The 19814-nt window shown below is 53.5% G+C and overlaps 3 protein-coding genes across 3 annotated transcripts; 2 read left to right on the top strand and 1 right to left on the bottom strand.

The window, feature by feature from the left end:
* Positions 1 to 1265: 1265 nt before the first annotated feature.
* On the top strand, positions 1266 to 6452 carry NCLIV_011770 (conserved hypothetical protein; the record flags this gene model as incomplete). Its single annotated transcript, XM_003880694.1, has 5 exons — positions 1266 to 3095; positions 3303 to 3794; positions 5050 to 5217; positions 5555 to 5697; positions 6371 to 6452. The coding sequence occupies 5 exons, from the start codon at positions 1266 to 1268 to the stop codon at positions 6450 to 6452; spliced, it is 2715 nt and encodes a 904-aa protein (XP_003880743.1).
* A 2608-nt stretch (positions 6453 to 9060) lies between these two features.
* NCLIV_011760 (hypothetical protein) lies at positions 9061 to 14218 on the top strand (the record flags this gene model as incomplete). Its single annotated transcript, XM_003880693.1, has 8 exons — positions 9061 to 9497; positions 10031 to 10151; positions 10419 to 10502; positions 11102 to 11192; positions 11804 to 11966; positions 12375 to 12519; positions 13441 to 13590; positions 14072 to 14218. 8 exons carry the CDS (start codon positions 9061 to 9063, stop codon positions 14216 to 14218), a joined length of 1338 nt encoding a protein of 445 aa, XP_003880742.1.
* Positions 14219 to 16625: 2407 nt separating this feature from the next.
* Positions 16626 to 18937, bottom strand: NCLIV_011750 (hypothetical protein; the record flags this gene model as incomplete). Its single annotated transcript, XM_003880692.1, has 5 exons — positions 16626 to 16675; positions 17406 to 17457; positions 17748 to 17822; positions 18173 to 18315; positions 18781 to 18937. 5 exons carry the CDS (start codon positions 18935 to 18937, stop codon positions 16626 to 16628), a joined length of 477 nt encoding a protein of 158 aa, XP_003880741.1.
* Positions 18938 to 19814: the final 877 nt, after the last annotated feature.

Below are 19814 nucleotides of genomic sequence, written 5' to 3'. Positions count from 1 at the left end.
CGGTCTTGGCGCGCGCTGCTTCGCGCGGCGTCTCCCCCGACCCCCCCTTGTGTTTTTCTCTCCCTGGCGGCCGTGTGCATGCGCGGGATGCAAAAGATAAAAGGCAAAAAGCAGAAGAAACAGACCTTTGCTATCTGCTTGTCTTGATCTCCCTCTCTCCAAATCTCTTCTCAAACGTCTTCTCCCCCTGAAACGTCGCTCTTTCCCCGTCCGTCTCGCCTCTTTGTCCAAGACACACATCAGCGCATGAACCCTCCGCAGCAGACGGTGATTAGCTGGAATCGAAGAAGCAAAAAGAGACGGGAACAAAAAAGGAGGCGAAAAATGAAAGAGATAGCTTCAGAAAACACACGCGTCATCGGATTTTCCCCCTTTCCATCTCTCTTCCTCGCTGCTGTCTCTTCATCTTGACTTCAGTTTTCCCTCGATTTCTCGCGGCAGACGAACGCTGTGCACACAAAAAAGCAACGGGTCTCCCGGACTTTGAGGTCTTAATCTCCCCTCCAACCCTTTGTTTTTATCTGTTCGTTTCTCCAACTTTCAGAGTTTCTGAAACGCTGCAGTTTCTGTCTCTTGGAGGAGTTTTCGGCGGCGTTTTACCGAGATGATTCTTCATCTCGGCCACTCAGAGCCTCCGGAACGTCGGGTGCCTGTCACTGCTCACGGGCTGCCGACGGCCCTCGCCTCCCTCCTCTGTCAAAGTTCTCTTTAGGTCTTTTCCTACCGTTTCTGGTTCTCTTTCGTGTTTTTCCCGTCCACTCTTTCTCTTCTGTTCCTCTCCTCCTCTCTTGCCTCGACGTTTCGCTTCGAGAGACTGATCCAGCTGTTCTCGCGACTGGCGCGCAGAAAAGAAGAGATGCCCTGAAAAAGTCGCGTCAAAAAATCCCGTGTTTCCGTCGCTGCTTCCCCGTCTTTGGCAGGTTATAACCCCGCGTCTCACTCACGCGTCTTTCCTCTTGGTCTCCTCTTCGACTGCAACGATCCGCTTGTCTTTGCCTTCACCTTCCCATACTGCCGACGACACGAGTTGAGAGACGAAAAGGACCGAGAGGCAATCACGTACTGCGGTGCCTCTCTTCTCCCTCTCTCCCTCCCACCCGCCCCTCCGGCTGCCTTCCCGTATCCCCTGTACCGAGCAGGTTTGTGTGTCTGTGTGTGTGTGTGTGTTTGCGTGCCTCGCTTCTCTCTGTTTCTGAGTTTATCTTTCTTTTCGGGGTTTCTTCTCGACCAGCCGACCTCCTCTGCGTTTCGCTCCCCTTTCCAAAATGACTTCTCTCTCCCCTCGGCCCCAACGCAGGCCGTCTCCACCCTCCTCTGATTCCTCTGCCTCCTGTTCTTGCTCGACCCCCGGTTGCACAGGCTGCATGCTGTGTGCACCCCCTCCGTTAAGCGATGTTTTGAATCTCCGTTTCTCCGATGGCTCTTTTCTCCTCTCCCATCTCCATCGTCTCCTCCGACACCGCCTCCATCTCGCCTCCCGCGGATGGCTCCACAACCCCCTCCCTCTCCCCCTCCTCCTGTCCACTTCTTCCTCTTCTTCCTCTGCTTCCTCCTCTTCCTCGGTTTCCGCGTCTCTGAGCCGTCTCGAGGCGTCGCTTGAGGCGACGGCCTCTCCGCTGCAGCGGTGGAAGAAGCAGACGGCGCACGCGTCGCCTCGGGAGACAGCAAAGGAGACACCTCGTGCCCCGTCCGAGTCGCTCTCCCCACACTCGGTCGAGGCCGTCGCCATGGAGCTGTCGAGGAAGTTGAGCTGCTGTCTGCAGTTGAAGGAGAAAACCAGCGTTCTCCTCCTCGGTCCGCCTGGAGCTGGAAAGACCACGGCGCTGGAGATGGCATTGAACGCAGTGCAGCGAATTGCGCGCGAACAACGCGAACACCAGGCCTACTTGCATTTCAAACGCGAGAACAAGACCGACACAACTCAGAACACAACCGGCGATCCCCAGAACACGCCTCAGAGCAAGACGGAGGTTAAGGGCGAAGCCGCCGCTTCATTTGCCTCGGATTTCAACTCGGCGTGTGTCTCCTCGCCGCTTCGCCCCGCGCCGCCTTCTCTCTCTCTCTCTTCTCTCTCGGCTTCGACTTTGCTTCCCGATCTTCTCGTGATTCGCCTCTCCTGTCCGCTGTATCGAGACGACGCCTCGCTCCTGTACGCGATCGTGTCGCAGCTTGCGCGCGACTTGCGTTGCCAGAAGATCCCGGCGCCCTCCGCCTCCGTCGAGGAGCTGTCGCACACCCTTCGGCTTATACTCGAAGACAGCTGCTCGGTTTTTGGTCGCGCGGTCGTGATCGTGTTGGATCGCTTCGAGCGCTGCTGCCTGGACGCGGCGGGCGAGCGCAGGCGCCAGCAGCTTCTCTACAATCTCTTTGATTTGCAGCACGGGAGTGACCTCCAAATCTGCACAGTGTGTGTGTCGGCAGTCCTCGACATCACGCAGCACATGGAGAAGCGGATTCGCAGTCGGTTTTCCCTCCAGACGCTGTACGTCGCGGGTCCAGCGTCGTTCCCGAGGTTCTCGGACTTTCTCCGCAACAACCTCCTCGATGTCACGGGACCGCTGCTGCTGCGCAGCGCGGCTGAAGCCGCGCGAACGGAGCGATTCTTCCTCGCGTCTTTGGCGCTGGACGCGAGAGACAGCCTGGCCGAGGACGCGCGGGAGGAGGACACATCCGGGAAGAGCCCGAAGAAACGACGCGCGGAGGCGGAGGAGATTTCCCTGGAACGTCCGGCGGGCTGTGCTCCAGTCTCGGCCCGCGACGTGCTTCACGAGATGTGCTGGGCACCGACGGAGACAGACCGCCTTTGCGCGCAAGTCTTCGCGCGCGCCTTCTGCGCCGCAGTAGATGAAGAGTTCGCCGCGCAGCAGTTCCGGGCAAGTCGAAGGGAGAGGGAAAAAGAAGAGGAGACGCTGGCGTGCGAGAGGGAAGGAGGAGAGACGTGGGAAGAGGCGAATCGCAAAGTCCTCGCGTCCACGTGGAGGAAAGAAACGCGCGTCAGACGACACGGACGAGAAGAGAAAGAGGAGGGAAGAAGAGAATCGTGGAGGGACAAAGCCGGAAACAGACGTGAGAAGGCAATTGCGCACCGCGAACGGGTCGGTGGAAACAGGCAAAACCCCTGAGGGAAGATGGGTTCGGAACACGGCGGGGGAGCGGCGACAGACAGGGGATAAGAGAACCGGGAGCCCCAAGCAGAGAGAGGAGAGCTGGAGTTCGACCGGAAAGGCGTTGCCAATTACGCCGCGCACGGACAACATGCTGACTCGTCTGTGTCTTGTCGATCTGTGGTTTTCTCTTTTCAGGAACGTTTCTTTCGGAACTTCGCCCTAGGTCGCAGTGCGCGTTGGTTTTTCTCGGAGATTGTCGATGGTTTGTTGTCTCTCTCTGCGCCGTCGCAGGAGCTCTGCGCCTTTTCCGCACGCAGGTCAACGTCCCCGTTGAGCGCTGCACTCAGTCCCTGCCGGGAAAGTTTCTCGCCACTCTCTGCTCGCTCGTTGTCGCCTCGCCGCGCGTCGCCTCTCGCGGGCGACAACTCACCTCTTTTCTCGCGTGCACATCCCGGAGGCGAAGACGAGAACAAGACGCCGCAAAAACGGAACCGCCATGGCGACGGAGACGACGGCAAGGAGGGAGGAGACTTCTTGCGGTCCTTTGTCTCGCCGCTCTCTGCGTGTCGACTCGACGACCCGAGTCCCGGGAAGAAAGACGACTCGCCGCGACTCCTCCGCCGAGACGGAGAGGAAGAGAAGACGCAGTTCGCGCGCCTGATTGGGGGTCTGCTGAGGGAGAGGAAGGTAACGAAGCGAGAACTTGAGCTGAACAGAAGAGAAACACCAGCAAGAAAGACGGAGATCGAGAGATGCGCAGGAGGAAAGAGAAGGAAGAACGGCAGGGAAAGAGAAGGAAGAACGGCAGGGAAAGAGAAGGATGATAGGCAGAGAATGAGAAGGAAGAAAGCCAGGGAAAGAGAAGGAAGATAGGCAGGGAAAGAGAAGGAGAAAAGGCAGGGAAAGACAAGGATGATAGGCAGAGAAAGAGAAGGAAGATAGGCAGAGAAAGAGAAGGAAGATAGGCAGGGAAAGAGAAGGATGATACGCAGGGAAAGAGAAGGAAGAAAGGCAGGGAACGAGAAGGAAGAAAGGCAGGGAAAGGGAAGGAAGAAAGGCAGGGAAAGGGAAGGAAGAAAGGCAGGGAAAGGGAAGGAAGATAGGCAGGGAAAGAGAAGGATGATACGCAGGGAAAGAGAAGGATGATACGCAGGGAAAGGGAAGGAAGAAAGGCAGGGAAAGGGAAGGAAGAAAGGCAGGGAAAGGGAAGGAAGAAAGGCAGGGAAAGGGAAGGAAGAAAGGCAGGGAAAGAGAAGGAAGAAAGGCAGGGAACGAGAAGGAAGAAAGACAGGGAAAGGGAAGGAAGATAGGCAGGGAAAGAGAAGGAAGAAAGGCAGGGAAAGGGAAGGAAGAAAGGCAGGGAAAGGGAAGGAAGAAAGGCAGGGAAAGGGAAGGAAGAAAGGCAGGGAACGAGAAGGAAGAAAGGCAGGGGAAGGGAAGGAAGAAAGGCAGGGAAAGGGAAGGAAGAAAGGCAGGGAAAGGGAAGGAAGAAAGGCAGGGAAAGAGAAGGATGATACGCAGGGAAAGAGAAGGAAGAAAGGCAGGGAAAGGGAAGGAAGAAAGGCAGGGAAAGGGAAGGAAGAAAGGCAGGGAAAGGGAAGGAAGAAAGGCAGGGAAAGGGAAGGAAGAAAGGCAGGGAAAGGGAAGGAAGATAGGCAGGGAGAGAGAAGGATGATAGGCAGGGGCGAGAGAAAGGCGAAAACAGGACAGGAAGGGGCGAGAGGAAAGGATATGGGGAGGCCGAAAGGAGAGAGTGGCAGCAGAGGCGATGGAAAACAGTCGAGGAGGAGCAGGCGCAAAAACCACGAAAGGGTCCGTCGTGCCGAAAGCCAGAAACGAGATCTTTTTCGCGCGACACACACACATCCCAAGAGAAAAGAGGACAGACTGATCTGCCGTGTTTTGTGTGACACTGTCTTGGCGGTTCTTCTTGGATTTTCAGACGTTCAACATTTTCCCGGAACTCAGTCTCTCCGAACACCTCGTCCTCGGAGCCATGACTCGACTGCATGCGCATCAACGCGCCCCGAAGACTTTCCACTCCGTCGTCGAACAAGTCGCGCTCCTCTACGCTGACCTCGATTTCAAACTCCAGCATCCCAGCGCGGAGGTAGGAGCGAAGACTGCATCTCAGCACCTCTCTCCCTCAGACGCATCGCAGAGCGTCCGGATCGGAGCAACGTGTCGTTCTCGACGCCCGGCTGAAAGGCCACACTCTTTTAGCTCTAGCAGAGCAGGCACTCCCGTCTTTTTCGTCCCTACATAAATATATATACACCCTATATATATATATATATATATATATTTGTGTATGGATACATGTACCTATGTGCATATAACGTTCAGAGTGTGTATAGATGTGTATGTATCTTTGTGTAGAGGATTTTGGGTCCATGTGGTGCTGCGCACGGGCGTTTTTTGTTCGGATTTCCGTTCGCTTCGTGCAGGGATTGCGCCGGGCGTTTCTCCGCTTAGTCGACCTTGGCGTCCTTCACCTCTGCAGCTACTCGCTGCAGGCAGTCGGCTTCACTGGAGTTGCCTCAGACCCTTTCGGGACATACGTCCCGTGCAAATTCCCCGAGCATGCAGCGTAAGCACAAGGAGCGATTTGCAACGCGAGCAACGTCCATCTTGCATGCATCTGTGTCTACGTGTGTTCCGGCGTGTGTCGCGCGGCAGCCCACGTCCCTCCGATGCCGTCTGCCGCAGTGTGTGGCGATTGAAGTGCTCGTGGGATCGACGCTAAGAGGTCAGGGCGCGTGCAGACTCGCGGCGCAGCGTGGTGCGTCGGCGGCAGATGCGGTGGAAGAATCGGCCCCCAGCTGTGGAGCCGTGCCCGTGGACCTACATCTTGGCGTCGTAGCCAAGGTGCGAGAAGCCCGCAGTGCTGGGATGCCGGGGTGCGAAAAACGCGAGAGGATCTCGAGTCACGCTCGATCCGGCATCCGCGCGGACCTTCTCTCAAACGCTCAATCTCTTCTAACGAGGAGACACACGCGCCTGGCGAGCTTTCGTAACAGCCACAACGCGCGACTCGCCACCCGTCACCGAGGAGATGCGCACGAGCGGGCACATATTTTGGCCTAGATACGCTCACACAGGCATGGTGGTATAAATATGTGTAGATATGTAGATATAACTGCGTATGCGTGTTTGTATGCACGCAAAGTGCTCGGTTAAAGGAGGGGAAGCGAGTTCTGTCGAGGTGGTTTGTTGTCTCGTTGTTGAGTGTCGAGTTTCTGGTTTTTGTGTGGCTGTTGCAGATACAAGAAGGCGCTCGAAACGCTGAAGGTTCCGGGGGCGATGAAGGAGTGGGTGTGCGCGTTCGAGTTTCGCGATTTGTGAAACGTTCCGTCGACTGAGAAGGCTGCTGTCGCTTGATTATTTTCATCCGCGATTCGCCGCCCAGCCCGACGCAGCTGCCGCAAGAACGCCTGCAGACTTCCCGCTGGTTCGCGACAAAAACCCCGCGAGTGCCGAAGCGCCATTCGGAACCCCGAAAAAACGGTCACGAAGGCAGGCAAATCTGCATGCGCCCCGTCCTTTCTCGGCGGCTCTGGCAGGTGTTCTAGGGCCGCTGCGTTTCTGTTTCGAATGGAGCCTCTTCCCCCGCTCTCTCGCTTTTTCCCTCGCGTGAGGTCTTGTCAAGCGGCGCGTGTTGTAGGGTTGTGCGTCGTCGCTCGCCGCGTGTTCGTGGAAACGCATTGCAGACGAGACGCCGCGTCGCTGAGTCCGGCGGAGTCCCGTCTCCCTCTGAGAAAGAGGCGCCGAGAGCCTCAGGCAGCCTGCGTCCTCGTCAGGCACACACTCGAGGTGCGGGGAGGCATGCAGTTAGCGCCTGGAAACTCGCGGTTCCTCGGGTGCATGCACAGACCGTAGTCTCGACCCTTTCGCGTTTTCTGGCTTCGCTGTTTTTCTGGGACCGAATCGCCTCTCTCTTTTGCTAGTGTGTGTGTCGCACGCGCACCTACCACCATGCCCGCCCACCCCCGCAGACGCCGTAGGAGCCGTGAGAAAGCCGCCTGTCTTCCCCGGGTGTTTTTGGCTGGGAAACTCGAAAACTGAAAGCTAAACCGACGATCGCCGACTTTTCGGTGTCGAGACAGCCTTGTGAAAAGCGCCGACGGCGGCTCAGACGCAGAGGCGTGCCTTGCGGCCGTTTGCCGGCAGTGCAGCTTCGAAGCGACGGCGCGTTTAAAACTGGGAAGTTCGCTGAAGAAATGACGGCGTTTCCGCCTAAATCTTCAAAGCAGAGAACGGAACAAAGAAGCCTTGTTCGGGTGTATCGCCGTTTTAAGCAAAACAGACTGCCAGTTTTTCCTCGAGGCGACCTCACCTCTGTGTGTCGGCAAAGTTTCATGTCCTCACCCGCAACGGATGCAGGCCTTCCCGCTTCGAACGGGCTACTCGGGGGTTTCCTCGCGGCCGATTCCTCGGTCGAAAGTCGTGTCTCGATCAGCTTTAAAAACGCGGCTACAGGGGATTGGCATTCGTAATGCCAAGACAATAGGTTTTGCTGTCTCAAGTAGTCGTAGGATTCTAGAGTTCTATAACATCCTGGGTACCTCGATACATGTGAAAGTATAGAGGCATACGGGTACGTGTAGATATCCATGCGCGGGCGACGCGAAAAGAAGTGGAAAAGCGCTTGGCGGTGTACGAAAGGGATCTTGTCTCCTTTTTCACGGCGAAGAATGAGGCTGCGCTGCGCGAGGAGAAAAAAGATAGGAAGACTCCCAGTCGGCAGTTGGAAGCAGAGAGCCCCTGAGGCTGAGCGACCTATGCTTGTGGCGGGAGTGTGCTTTGGCGAACTCTCGAAGTGAAGCGAAAGGCAAAAGAAATCGTCTTCTGCGCGTTGTGGAAGGGACTGACGGAAACGAAAAAGCGGTGTTTTCCGCTTTTTCGTTGGATCTAACCGAAACGCGCGCGCGCAAGCGTGGCCGAGCCGCCGTGTCAGCACACTGCATGCGTTTTTTACGTTTCCTCGCTGGGAAAGAGCCGCCTCGAGGCCAGAAAAGAACGCGCCGATTTCTCTAGCTAATCTGTCTTTTAAACCCCTCGTTTTTCTAGTGGTTCGCCTTCTCTCTCACCTTCTTTCCCGACATGAAAACGCTGGATTCATCCACATGTTCGAGGCCTTTGCGCTCCGCCGCGAATCGCGGGAATTCCCGGTGAGTCTATCGACTGCTTCCGTCGACGGCCTGTCGCACTGCTGATCTCGTTCTTCTCTGCTTCTTCTCTTTAGGATTGCCCTCGCCTTTTCTCCTCGCCTTTGCATGCTGTCCGGAGAAAGCGATTTCTCCCCTTCTGTCGCTAAACGCTTCCGTGCATCTTGTCGCGAGGTTAACTCTAGGCTGCGCCGTTCTTCCCGCGAGCTTCTGGAGCATTTCCTTTTCTGTGCCTCACAACCCTCTGCGGCACTCTCTCATTTTTTAAGTCCGCAAACCTATCTTCTCTGTTTTTATCGCCTGTCTCCGCGTTCTCCGGTCATCGGCCCTCCGATGCGAGACCACATGAAGGCGAGACAACCGAAAACCACGCGCCTCTTCCTCTCCCGTTTCCGCAATGTGTCCCTTACAGAGTCTCCTTCCTCGTCACTCGTCTCTTTCTTCCTCTCTTTCTCTCTGGGGAGCCTGTCCCTCCTGGAAGTGTTCACCTGGCTCTCTTCTCGCTTCGATGCGCAATTCTTCCTGTCCGCTGTGAAATCCTTCGCGTTGCATGCTTTATCTCCCCCCTCTACTTCGCTCGCATCGTCGTCTGCTTCAATCGTCTCTTTCTCGCTCTCTGGGCCTCACTGCCGCTCGCGTCTTCTCACCTTCGTCCGCATCGTGTATCCGCCGCGTCTCTCTCTCTCTTTGCTCTCGATCTCTTTTCTGTCTCTTCCCTTCTCTCGATCTTTTCTCTCTCTTTGCCTCCGACACACGCCCTCTAGTTGCTCAGCGTCTGTAACGCCATGCCGCCCGGCACGAGACCCACCGAGAAAGGCGTATGCGCCGCTCCTCCGTCTATGGCGACTTCAGCGGCGAAGACAAACGGCGTCTCAGACGAGGGCCGAAGAACTGCATGCGCGTCTCCGAAGCTCTTGAGCGACGAGACTCCCAACGGTGTGTCAGGGGAAAAAGCCGAGGAACAGAAGACAGAGACTGAAGATGCAGAAAACGCAGAGACAGGAGGAAAAACGCTGCCTGACGGAGGAAGAAGGCGAGAGTCTTCTCAACCTCCCACGCCGGCAGGCTGCTGCGGAGGATGTGCGCGAGAGGAGGCTGTCGCGGGCGAGGTTTTTCAGCCTCTCCAAATGCAAGTCATCGACGCGTTTTGGCGCTGCTTCACTTCGGAGCAAAACGATTTAGCACTCGCCGCCGTTCACGCCCTTGGAACTGTCGCTCGAATGTAAGGGAAATCTCTAGCCGTCACCTGACACTCGTGGAAATTTCCATCTTTTAAACTAAACTAAAAAAAAAGGGATTTGCACGCATTTCAAAAGAACGTGGTGTTCCTTATAGTCTCATCGTCCACTACCGGGCAAAAAACCGCATCGGGATACGGGTATGCGGGGATGTAGGCCTACACGCATCCATGTGGAAATCGCCAGGCGACAGAGTCTGTTCACGTGCTGACTATATGTGCTTGGAACCATGTATCGCTACATCTTGAGTCGCCAGATTCCCCACACTCCATTGCTTCTCTAGACTTTCTTTCCATTCATGTTTACTATATATATATATATATATATATATGTTTCAATATATAAGTATATATAAATATAAATATATATATATATATATGTGTGTGTATAGATATGCATGTGGATAATGGGTATGTGCTGGTTTGTGTGCGCACGTGTCGCTGTGGGGTGTATGCAGGGGGAAGGCGTTTGCAGCTTCGCGTTTCTGTGGGATGTGAAAATTTGCGTTGTTTTGTAGATCTCGAGCAACCTCGGTTTTTCAACTCTTTGTGCATCTGAGAGCGGCCAGCGATGCCCTCGAAATCTACGCTGGACGCGAGGACGTCCTCCTCTACATCAGCCAACTTACAAGCATTAAAGTGAGTGGTAACCTCGTCACTCCTCGCCCTGCCTCCACAGGTCTCCACTCGGACTCGCCTTTCAGACATGTGCGCATCGCGGGCGGTGTGTAGATGGAGAAACCTATTTTGTCAGGCATTTCCCTCTCCTTCGTCTGCCTACATACCTCTCTATATGTATATGTATATATGTGTGTATATTTATATATCTATATATTTATATATTTATATATATTTCTGTAGGTGAGAGAGTGCTTGTTGGGGCACTGCGTTGTTTCGTTTTTGCAGCGGTTGACGACATTGCCGCTTCGGTCTGCCTGTCTCCTCTACCAGCAGTTCGGGTTGCGTCACCACCAGCGGCGACCCGACATCGTAAGGGCCGGCGTCGGGTGTGAAGGAGCGTGGACGAGCACGGAAGCGCAGAGAAAAGGGATGAAAGACAAACTCGAGGAAAGCCGAAAGGAGAGCAACCGGGAGGAGACGCGCACAGGCACTGGCAGACGGTCGAGACGAGCGAGAGGGAGAGATCAGCAGAGGCGGGGGGGGGGGGGGGGAGGGAGTGGGAAAAAGCGAAGACGAAACAAAGGAGGACAAGAGAAAGAAGAGAGACGGTGGAGGAATGGAGACTGCGAAATACCGGGAAAGAGCGGAAGCGAAACAAGAGGTGATGCGTCCGTAACGTAGTCGTTCAAGACTGGGAGGCAAACAGACGAGGCTGGGTGGGAAGGAGAGGAACCGGACGGGGCGTCTCTTTCTTCTGAGAGAGAACGAACGAGACGCCGATTGCAGGTCATCTGCCATGCAGGGAGACGAAACGTTTTCGTGTTTCTCGTGTCAGACAGCCCACAGGGTAGTTGCCTTCGCGTCGAAGAAAGGGACAGTGCGCGCAGAAGAAGAAACACGCTCCTCAGGGACTCCCGGGAAGAGAAAGGTGGTGAGCGTGCAGCCGCGCGTGCATGATTTTTTTTCAGAGCCTCGAGGAACTCCGAGACCTCCTCGTGGCGCAGTCGGCCAAGTTCGCCGCGCGAATTCTGCAAAGCAAGCAGACGATCGCTGACATCGGTAAGCGGGCACGGCGTTTTCGAAGGCGAGTGAATGAATCGGCGCGAAAATGCCGAGCAGGACATTTCTGTTCTCTTCCATTTTTCGAGTTTTAAGGGGACGCTGACGCCCGGGCAACCCGCTAGGAGCGCGTGAAGAAGCACGCACGGCCAGCGCCCCGGTTGTTTTTCCTTCTCCCCTTTTTTTTCTTTTTTGATCCTCTCTCTCTCTCCGTCTCTCTCCCCTCCGTCTCTCCCTCTTTCGCTCTCGTTCTCTCTCATTCTTTCTCGTTTTTTCTCGTTCTTTCTCTCTCTGTCTTTCTGTGTCTCTCTCCCCCTCTTCTGCTTTCTCGCTCTTTGTCTCTCTCTCGTTCTCTCTCGCTCTCTTTCGTTATCTCGTTTTCGTCCTCTTTCTCTTCCTCTCCCTCTGATTTTTTTCTCTCCTCTTCTCTCTCTGCCACTGTATCACCGGGCAACGGGCGTTAAAACTTTCTCGTGCAACACTCCTCCAGTGATATTTGTTTCAAAATAGGGTCTTTAGCCTTGCCGAGCGCCCGGGCCGTCTGTCGGTCGTGCGACTGTCTCTCCGTGAGTTGATGCGGTCCGCACTGGATTGCGTTCTGTTTCGCGCAGGCCAAATTATGTTCACAAAGGACCAGATGGTTGTGCTCACTCACGGTCGCTCGTCCTGCGTCGAGAAGTTGTTGAAGGACGCGTGGGAGAAACACAAGAAACGCTTTTCTGTCATCGTGACCCGCCACGAAGAAAAACCTGGATATTTCGTCAGAACGGATGTGTAAGCTCGTCTTCCTCCTCCCAGTCAATGCTTCTGCCTCCGCCGTCTCGTGTCGTGTTCGCGCAACCGAATGTCGGAACAGAGAACGAAAAACAAGACAAGTGTCTGTGTCTCTCGAAACCAGCCTTCGCTCCCCCCTTCGCTCCCCCCTTCGCTCCCCCTAGCCCCACACATTGTCTTTATCCACCCACCAAATAGACACAGACATACCGACCCCCAAATTCTCGATTTGCATGCAGAGCCACAGCTGGTGTGGGTGGAAATGGTCGCCCCGGCGTACCGGCGACGGTTCATCGGGCGGAGGGGGGGAGGATGCTCCTCTTCTGAGGAGACAGACGTGTTCGCATTCAGGAGTGCCGGCGGGGTCCGAATCGACGCGTTTGTTTCCTCGCTTTTGTTCTTCCTCAGAGACTTGCTGATGGAAAGCATATCGGCGAACGGCATTCCCGTGGCAAACACTTCGGTGTGCTCCATCGGTCGCCTCATGTCGCGAATCGACTTGGTTGTCGTCGGAGCAGAAGCTGTCGCCGAGAACGGAGGCATCGTCAACCGAGTCAGCAAACCGAAAAACAGGCCTCGCCGTGTTTCCCAGGAAATACTCCTACACACATGCACACATGCATCTCGTATATATGCACACATTTGTACACACATATATTCGTGCATCCATTTCGCGGTATATATATGTATATATGTATGTATGTATGTATGTATGAATGTATGTATGTGTGTATGTATGTATGTATGTATGTATGTATGTATGTATGTATGTATGTATGTATGTATGTATGTATGTATGTATGTATGTATGTATGTATGTATGTATGTATGTATGTATGTATGTACGTATGTACGTATGTACGTATGTATGTATGTATGTATGTATGTATGTGTGGATAGATGTACAAAAACAGTAATCTGCCCGGACTCTGCAGGGGTGTGTTCCCTAACGTCAGCCTTCATGTGAACACGTCTGTACTACACATTCTTTTGCATCTTTGTATGGATGTTGCGCACCTCTTCACTACGTCGATTTCTCTAGATATGTCTGTATACATGCCGGCGCAGATGTTGATATGCGTTCGTAGATGAATAGACAGATATATAGATTGATATAGATAGCTAGATGTAGCTAGATATAGATAGCTAGGTATAGGTAGCGAGCTATAGAAATCTAGATGTAGATAGATAGGTAGCTAGCTATAGAAATCTAGATGTAGATAGATAGGTAGATAGATATAGAAATCTAGATGTAGATAGATAGGTAGCTAGCTATAGAAATCTAGATGTAGATAGATAGGTAGATAGATATAGAAATCTAGATGTAGATAGATAGGTAGATAGATATATAGGTAGATGAGTGTGTAGAAGGTGTAGTTGTATGTTTCAGTTGATGTGCTTTCAAGGTGTTTGTGTGTGCGGCGGGATGAAACGTGAAATCGGCTGTCTCTTTTGCCTCTGTGGATTTCTTCAGGTCGGCACCTCCACCATAGCGATGGTTGCCCGTCAGCATTGCGTTCCCTTTTACGTTGCATGCGAAGCCTGCAAATTCACGCGCATGCACGTCTTTCAGCGCGATGACGCGCGACGGTGTGTCGTCTTTGAAAAACCGGACTCTGACGATGTACGCTCTTTTGCTTTCAAGAAAAATTCTGTCTTTATTGAAGTCCCGTTAGGCTATATATATATATATATATATATGTCTCATGCCGTCTGGGACGTTGCGAGCATACAAACGGCGAGAAGGGGAGGGCGGTTCAAAAGCCGGGAGTGTGTAGCTGGGATGTCACCGTCGAGAATAGACAGCCTGGACTCAACTTAAATACTCAGGTGGACATACTTGGAAAACGTGTGCGCCGTGTGTGCCTACCAGACTCGTGAGTTTATGGGCAAAGATGTCTCTCGCCCTCGCCCTCCCTCTTTGCAGTTAGGAAAGAAGAGAGACGCTTTCCGTGCCCAGAAAACTGTTTTTGCCTGACCCTCACCTCCCGTCTTCCTCTCTCCCGCTCTCGTCCTCTCTCTTCCTCGTCCTTTCTCCTTCTCCTTGTGGATATCTCTCCTCGTGTCTTTTTGTCGCGCTCTAAAATCGTCTCTGCTGCATGCAGGTGGAGACGGTGGACTCGCCAACAGGCCACGGGGAGTATCTCGACTACACCGACCCAGAGTTCATTTCTCTACTCTTCACAGACTTGGGGATCTTCGCGCCTCGCAATGTTTCGGATGAACTCACAACGCTTTACGAGTCGTCCTGAGAAAGGAAAGTGTCTGCGGTCCCTGCAGAGAGTTCAACTTGTAGGGAGTGTGTGCTGTTTCTCGCGCATGCGCGTGGAGTGAGAGAGCGAGAGCCTACGCCCACCGGCATAGGCAGCAGCGGTTTTCTCCCGAATGCGTTTTCTGAACAAGTGGAAGGCTCCGACACCCCAGGGAGAGGCGCGCCTTGCCTCTCTGGAGTCTGGGACATCCACACAAAACAGTCTTTGCCTGCGGGGGAGAGCGGGTACAGCGGCGTGCGAAGAAGAAAAACGATACACAGTCGGTCGGCTTTCGGGTGTATCGTAGCTCTCTCAGGCGTCACCGCGGGGAACTCCTCGCGTGGATCCAGGATTTGGCGAGAAGGGAACGGACGGTTTTTGACTCTGGAAGTCAGTTTCACTCCCCGACGCAGAGAGCTCTGGATTGGATAGGGAGGTTCGCGCTCCTTATATTTAAAAGCGGCTTTGTGTGCAAATGCTCGGCAGCACTGTGTAGCTCAAATCAAATACACAGAGACGCTGTACCAAAGACGCGAGAGGCGTTGTAGTCTTGAACTTGAATAGAGATAGTGTAGTATTCGGAATACGTAAAGATTAGGACCTCAAGGAGTGAATTTGACTCCATTTTTTTGTGCGACACCGAGAACCACGTTCTCCCAGATTCCTGTTCGCCCCCCCACTGGAACGAACGGCCAACAGGTGTGCCTTTTAAGTGGGATTCTTCCGCATGTCCTGGAGAAGAAAGGACGTCGTTTGTGCTTCGAATCCTCTTCTTCTCGATGGGTTTTCGAGAAGGCTTCTCCATTTTCGCTAGCCCTCGCGTGTGACTGGTTTTCTCTTTTACGCCGTCTTGTCATTCGGATCCTGTCACACTCCTCCTTGGATCCAGGTGTTTGTACGCGGGCGTGTCCGGAGACGTGCGAGCGCCTCCCAAGAAAAAGGCGGGTGTGCGCCTCGCGTTCACTTCCGCTCGAAAAAAAGGCGAACTGTGGTCGGCTGCGGCTTTCCTTGGCGCCTTTGTATCTCGCGCCTCTTTTGAGGCCTTTGGGGTGTTTCGGCGGCAACGGTTTACCGTCTTCTTGCTCTCTTTCTCAAACCCTCCCCAGACACCGCGTTTTAAAGACGGCCGGAGAGAGGCGCGCCGTGCCCCTGCTACCGAGGCCTAATAGCCGAAACTCTTTTTTTGGAAACGCATGTTTCGTCTCAATTTTGAAAATACATAACTGTATGTACACGCATATACATTTAAGTAAATATGCACTGTTCTATACATCCACATATGCGTGCATCTATATCATAGATACGCTTGTACATGCACATGTATATGTGGCGTTATTCGTGTGGTGTGGCCAAGTTCTTGACGCGAGATTTGCGTGTTAAGAGACATGCCGGAGGCAGTGAAAAAGATGGAAGGAATGCAATTTGCAACGTAAAACTCTCCAGTCCTAGGCGCGCGTTGCTTCCTTCTTCCTTCGGGATTCGCCTCCTGCTACCAGTCGCCTCGGCTCGCCCGAGAAGAAACAAACCGGCGTGAATGCTAGGCTCGCTGACTTGGATTTTCCTTTAACTTTATTCACAGCGGATAGCAAGCTGAGACATGCTTTCTTCGTGGTTCTGAGGAGTTGAACCCCGAGTGCGTTGCGTTCTGCGCTGCATATCAAAACGCGGCCACTGATCTCCAAGAGGCTGTCAATTTAAATTCTCCTGGAAACAGAAAAGACCCATCTCCGTAGCTGTCTGTATATTGAGATACGTAAATCTATTTCGATATATCCACAGAGGCATAAATAGCGGTATACAGATCTATAGATATCTATATTTTTCTACACAGGTGTGCAGGCAGACTATATATATATATATATATATATATATATATGTATGTATGTATAGACGTTATGCATGGATGCAGATCGTAAATCTCTAGGTTGGGCCATTCGGTGTTTCTTTCCTTTCGAGGTGAGAACTGCATGTACACAGAGAGAGGCAGGCTTTTTGCGAGTCGGGGGGTGGTCAGGCTACCGCGGCGGAGGGTCCAAAAAACGCCAAGAAGAGAAATTCGGTTAACCGGCTACCTCCGATCCCGTGGCCGTTCGAAGGCGAGACTTCGACAGTCCCTCTGGACAAAAGGAAGCGCGAGAAGTCAGTAGAGACCCAAAAACGCATTGAAAAGAGGAGACAGCCAAAACAACTAAGACGTAGGAACACCGAGGAAAGGCAAAGACGCGGAAGGAGAGCGCGAGACGCGAGACGCAGAAACAACACAGGGGCGCGAGAAGCCCAACAAAGAGGTTGGAGCAAGGCAGAAGAAAGCCAGATCGATGGAGAGGAGAAAGTGCAGGGAAAGAGAGCGAGTCGAACAGCTTCAGGACGCGATGTCAAGGCGAAAAAACAGAACAACGGGTGGTGCTCAGAGTAGCTTCAAGTGCCCCGTCACGGCGTCGACGAGGCTCTCAGGACCTAAACACACGCGAAACAACAGCACACACGTAGAGCCCGCTGCAGATGGAATTTCCCTTTTTTTGTTACCTCTGTTCGTCGCGTTCTCCCTTCTTCCTCCGTTTCCTTCGCAGAGTCGCTCCGCGATTTCCTGCTTCCTTGCGTTCCCCCGCTGTGCCTCTTTTCGACACCTCGAAGTCGGGTTATTTCAAATAGGAACAGTGCGTTTGCGACGGAGCGCGACGACAGGAGGACTCCAATGGCCCGCACTGTGCGGTGTAGAAAGAACCACTCAAGAGGCCAACTTCTGGCGGGCACACATCCCGAGCGAACCCGCAAGAACAAGGACAGCTGAAAAACGGAATCCGAAGGTCAGCCTCGTCGATTGCCGTCGGCGTGGGGCTTTGCTCCGCCCGCCATCACGAGTTTAAAAGCCACCGTATATCGCCTCCCCACTTCTTCCCCGCGTTCACAGCGGCCTTTCGGGTACATCCATATCTGTTCACTCTGTCTCTCTCTCTGGGTGGGTGTGAGTCTCCGGATGGGTATGAGTCTCTGAGTGGGTGCGTGTGGGGGAGTTCTGTCGCTTTTCTGTTTCTTCTCTTCGTCTCCATTTCTCTCGCCGGCGCTGCGCTCTTGCGTCTCGGCTGCGTGACCCTGTGACGGGGCTCCAGAGCCTGTCTTCTTCAATCTTTTTTCGCAAAAGAACCTCGCGGAGGCGGGGGACCGTGTGTGGTGAGCGGCCGCTCACCTGGTCCCACGGCAAGGACGGTGAAGGAGCCGGCGGGGACTTGCGTGCGCCCCTGAGGGGAAAAGGCACGGCCGATCGCAGCGTAGATGAAACGCGCAAGTACGAAGCAGACGAACTGCGCTGGACGCTCAAAGGAGTGCAAAAGAAACGAAACCAAGCGGACGAGCAGAAGGCAAGGGAGAAAAGGAAGGCGAGAGAGGAAAAGAAAACGCAGACAGACGCAGCCGGAAACGCCACAAAAGAAACAAAAAGGGCGAAAGAGGAATTCAGAGACGCGCGAGAGAAGACCAAAGGGACCGAAGCAGAAACAAAGCGGGAGAGGAAATTCGGGTCTGTACTTACAGCGTCGCACACCGCATAGGCGTTGACACCCTTTTGTTTTGCGTCTGCATGCAGACTTCGCATCTCTGCCTCGTCCTGAAAAAAAAGCAAACACTCTTGCCACCAGGTTGCAAACGCCTTCTCAGAAGAGAAACTGAAGTCCCGTCTGACCGACACAACTTGCATGCGCAAGAAACAGACCTCTATTTTACTTACATATTCACACATATGCAGATGTATATAGATGTGTCAGGAGGTACCCTAAGCATAATTACATATACGTATATAAGTAGACATATATATATGCAGAGATACGTATCTAAGGGTGTTTTTTGTGTATGGGATGCCGTGAGGAGGATGTCGAAGGAGATCTGTGAGTGCATCGCGCATTCGTGTAGAGATACACGCGCACTGTGACGCTGTCGTTAAGTTGGGCTAGACCCTACTTTGATTTTTACGGCAATTTTCTTCTGCCCGGAAGAAGTCCACGACGCCAGGAAAGGATCCTGGCGACGCTCCGCCTGTCTGTAGGCGCCAAGCGTCGCGTGGCCGCACTGAGCAGCGATCTTTCCCTTTCCCATGTTCAGGTCTGAAACGCGCAAGAACCAGTCGGAAACGACAGGGCAATCTACCAAAAGCCCAAGTACAGAGTTCGGCTGCTTCCGCGGCCTCTCCCCACGTTCGCTGACAAATAAAAAACCGGAAAAGCGGAAACGGCAGTTCAGGGCGCGCAACAAAAGAGACAAAACGCAGGGAAACTCAAGAGAGAAGTTGGGAAGAGAAGCTCTGGAGGAAACTCAGAAGACGCACGCCACGGTGCTGTGATGCTTCGTCTCCAGCGGAGCCAGGGAAAACCAGAGGGCCCATAGCGGCGGGCACCACTGGAACTCTCGTCCTTGTACCTTTGTTCTTCTCCCCTCTTCTTATCCTTCTCCTTCCTCTTTCGGTCCTTCTCCTTTCCTCTTCCCACCTTTCTCTTTTCCCCTCCTTATCTTTCTCCTTTCCTCTTCTTATCTTTCTCCTTTCCTCTTCTTATCCTTCTCCGAGAGCCCACCTTGGCGAACGCAGAGCACCATTTTGCAGTTCTCGTCTTCGTCCTCGCTGTCGTCAGACTCTTTTTCGCTCTCTGTGTCGTTGCCACGGTGCGCAACTTTTGTCGCTTTCGGGCGGCGCAGCTGTCGGCGTATATTCGGGAAGAGCCGCAAGCTCATTGCCGCCACAAGGCCGAGACAGGCGCCGACCGACAGCCACACAAGAATCCACCAGAGAGTCCCTGCCTCCGCGGGAAGTCCTGAGAGGAAGGAGCGTGAAGGCGAAAACAAGCAAACGCGTGGAACCGAGAGCAAAGGGGAATTAGAGGGAAAGGAAGAGAAACGTGGAGAGAGGAGGAACACAAGAGAAACGGGGCATGGAAGAGCGAGATGCCTCGAAAAAGAGACATAGACAAACAGGCTGGGAACGTGACGAGTTCCGGAACTACCGTGTCGGACCTCAGCAATAGAAAGAGAGAGCACAAGGCGAGGCGAAAGAGGGCTGTTGTTTTGGGGGAACGCCTACCGAAGGTCGAGAGTGAACCGTGCATTCTCTCCACGTCCGTTTCTTTTTCCGAGCTTCCTTCTAGGCCTCAGAGACTCGCGACAGCGAGAGAGCCAGGGATGAGAATCAAGCGACGCGGAAAAGGCACAGGAGGGAACGAAGCGGAAGAGAGACGAATGAAAGAGGAACAGCCACGACGGAGGAGGCGAGACAGGCGATGACCGTGAGAAAGCGGATATGGAGAGAGAAGCTTGCCGCAGTTATTGGGGAGTATCGACAGAAGGGACAAAACCAGCGGAAAGAAGAGAGGGAAGCATGAGGAAAATCTGAGGAAGAAAGAAAGCAAGGATTGAAACGGAAGGAAAGGCACAGACGAGAGATGCCGAGCGGCAGTCAGAGCTCCCGTGAAGAAGAGGAGACGACAAGCTTTGTAATCTAGATACACGAGGCAAGACGAAAAAAGTTAAAAGAGAAAAAACGAAGAACGGGAACAAAGATACACGACGGAAATCAGAAGAGAGATAAGAGGAGCAGTAGGAAACAACCAGTTTC

The sequence above is a fragment of the Neospora caninum genome, chromosome IV, assembly GCF_000208865.1.
Source record: "Neospora caninum Liverpool complete genome, chromosome IV".
In the NCBI taxonomy this organism is placed as follows: Eukaryota; Apicomplexa; class Conoidasida; order Eucoccidiorida; family Sarcocystidae; genus Neospora; species Neospora caninum.
The sequence above is the reverse complement of the archived record's forward strand: the minus strand, read 5'-3'. Positions and strand labels throughout refer to the sequence as shown.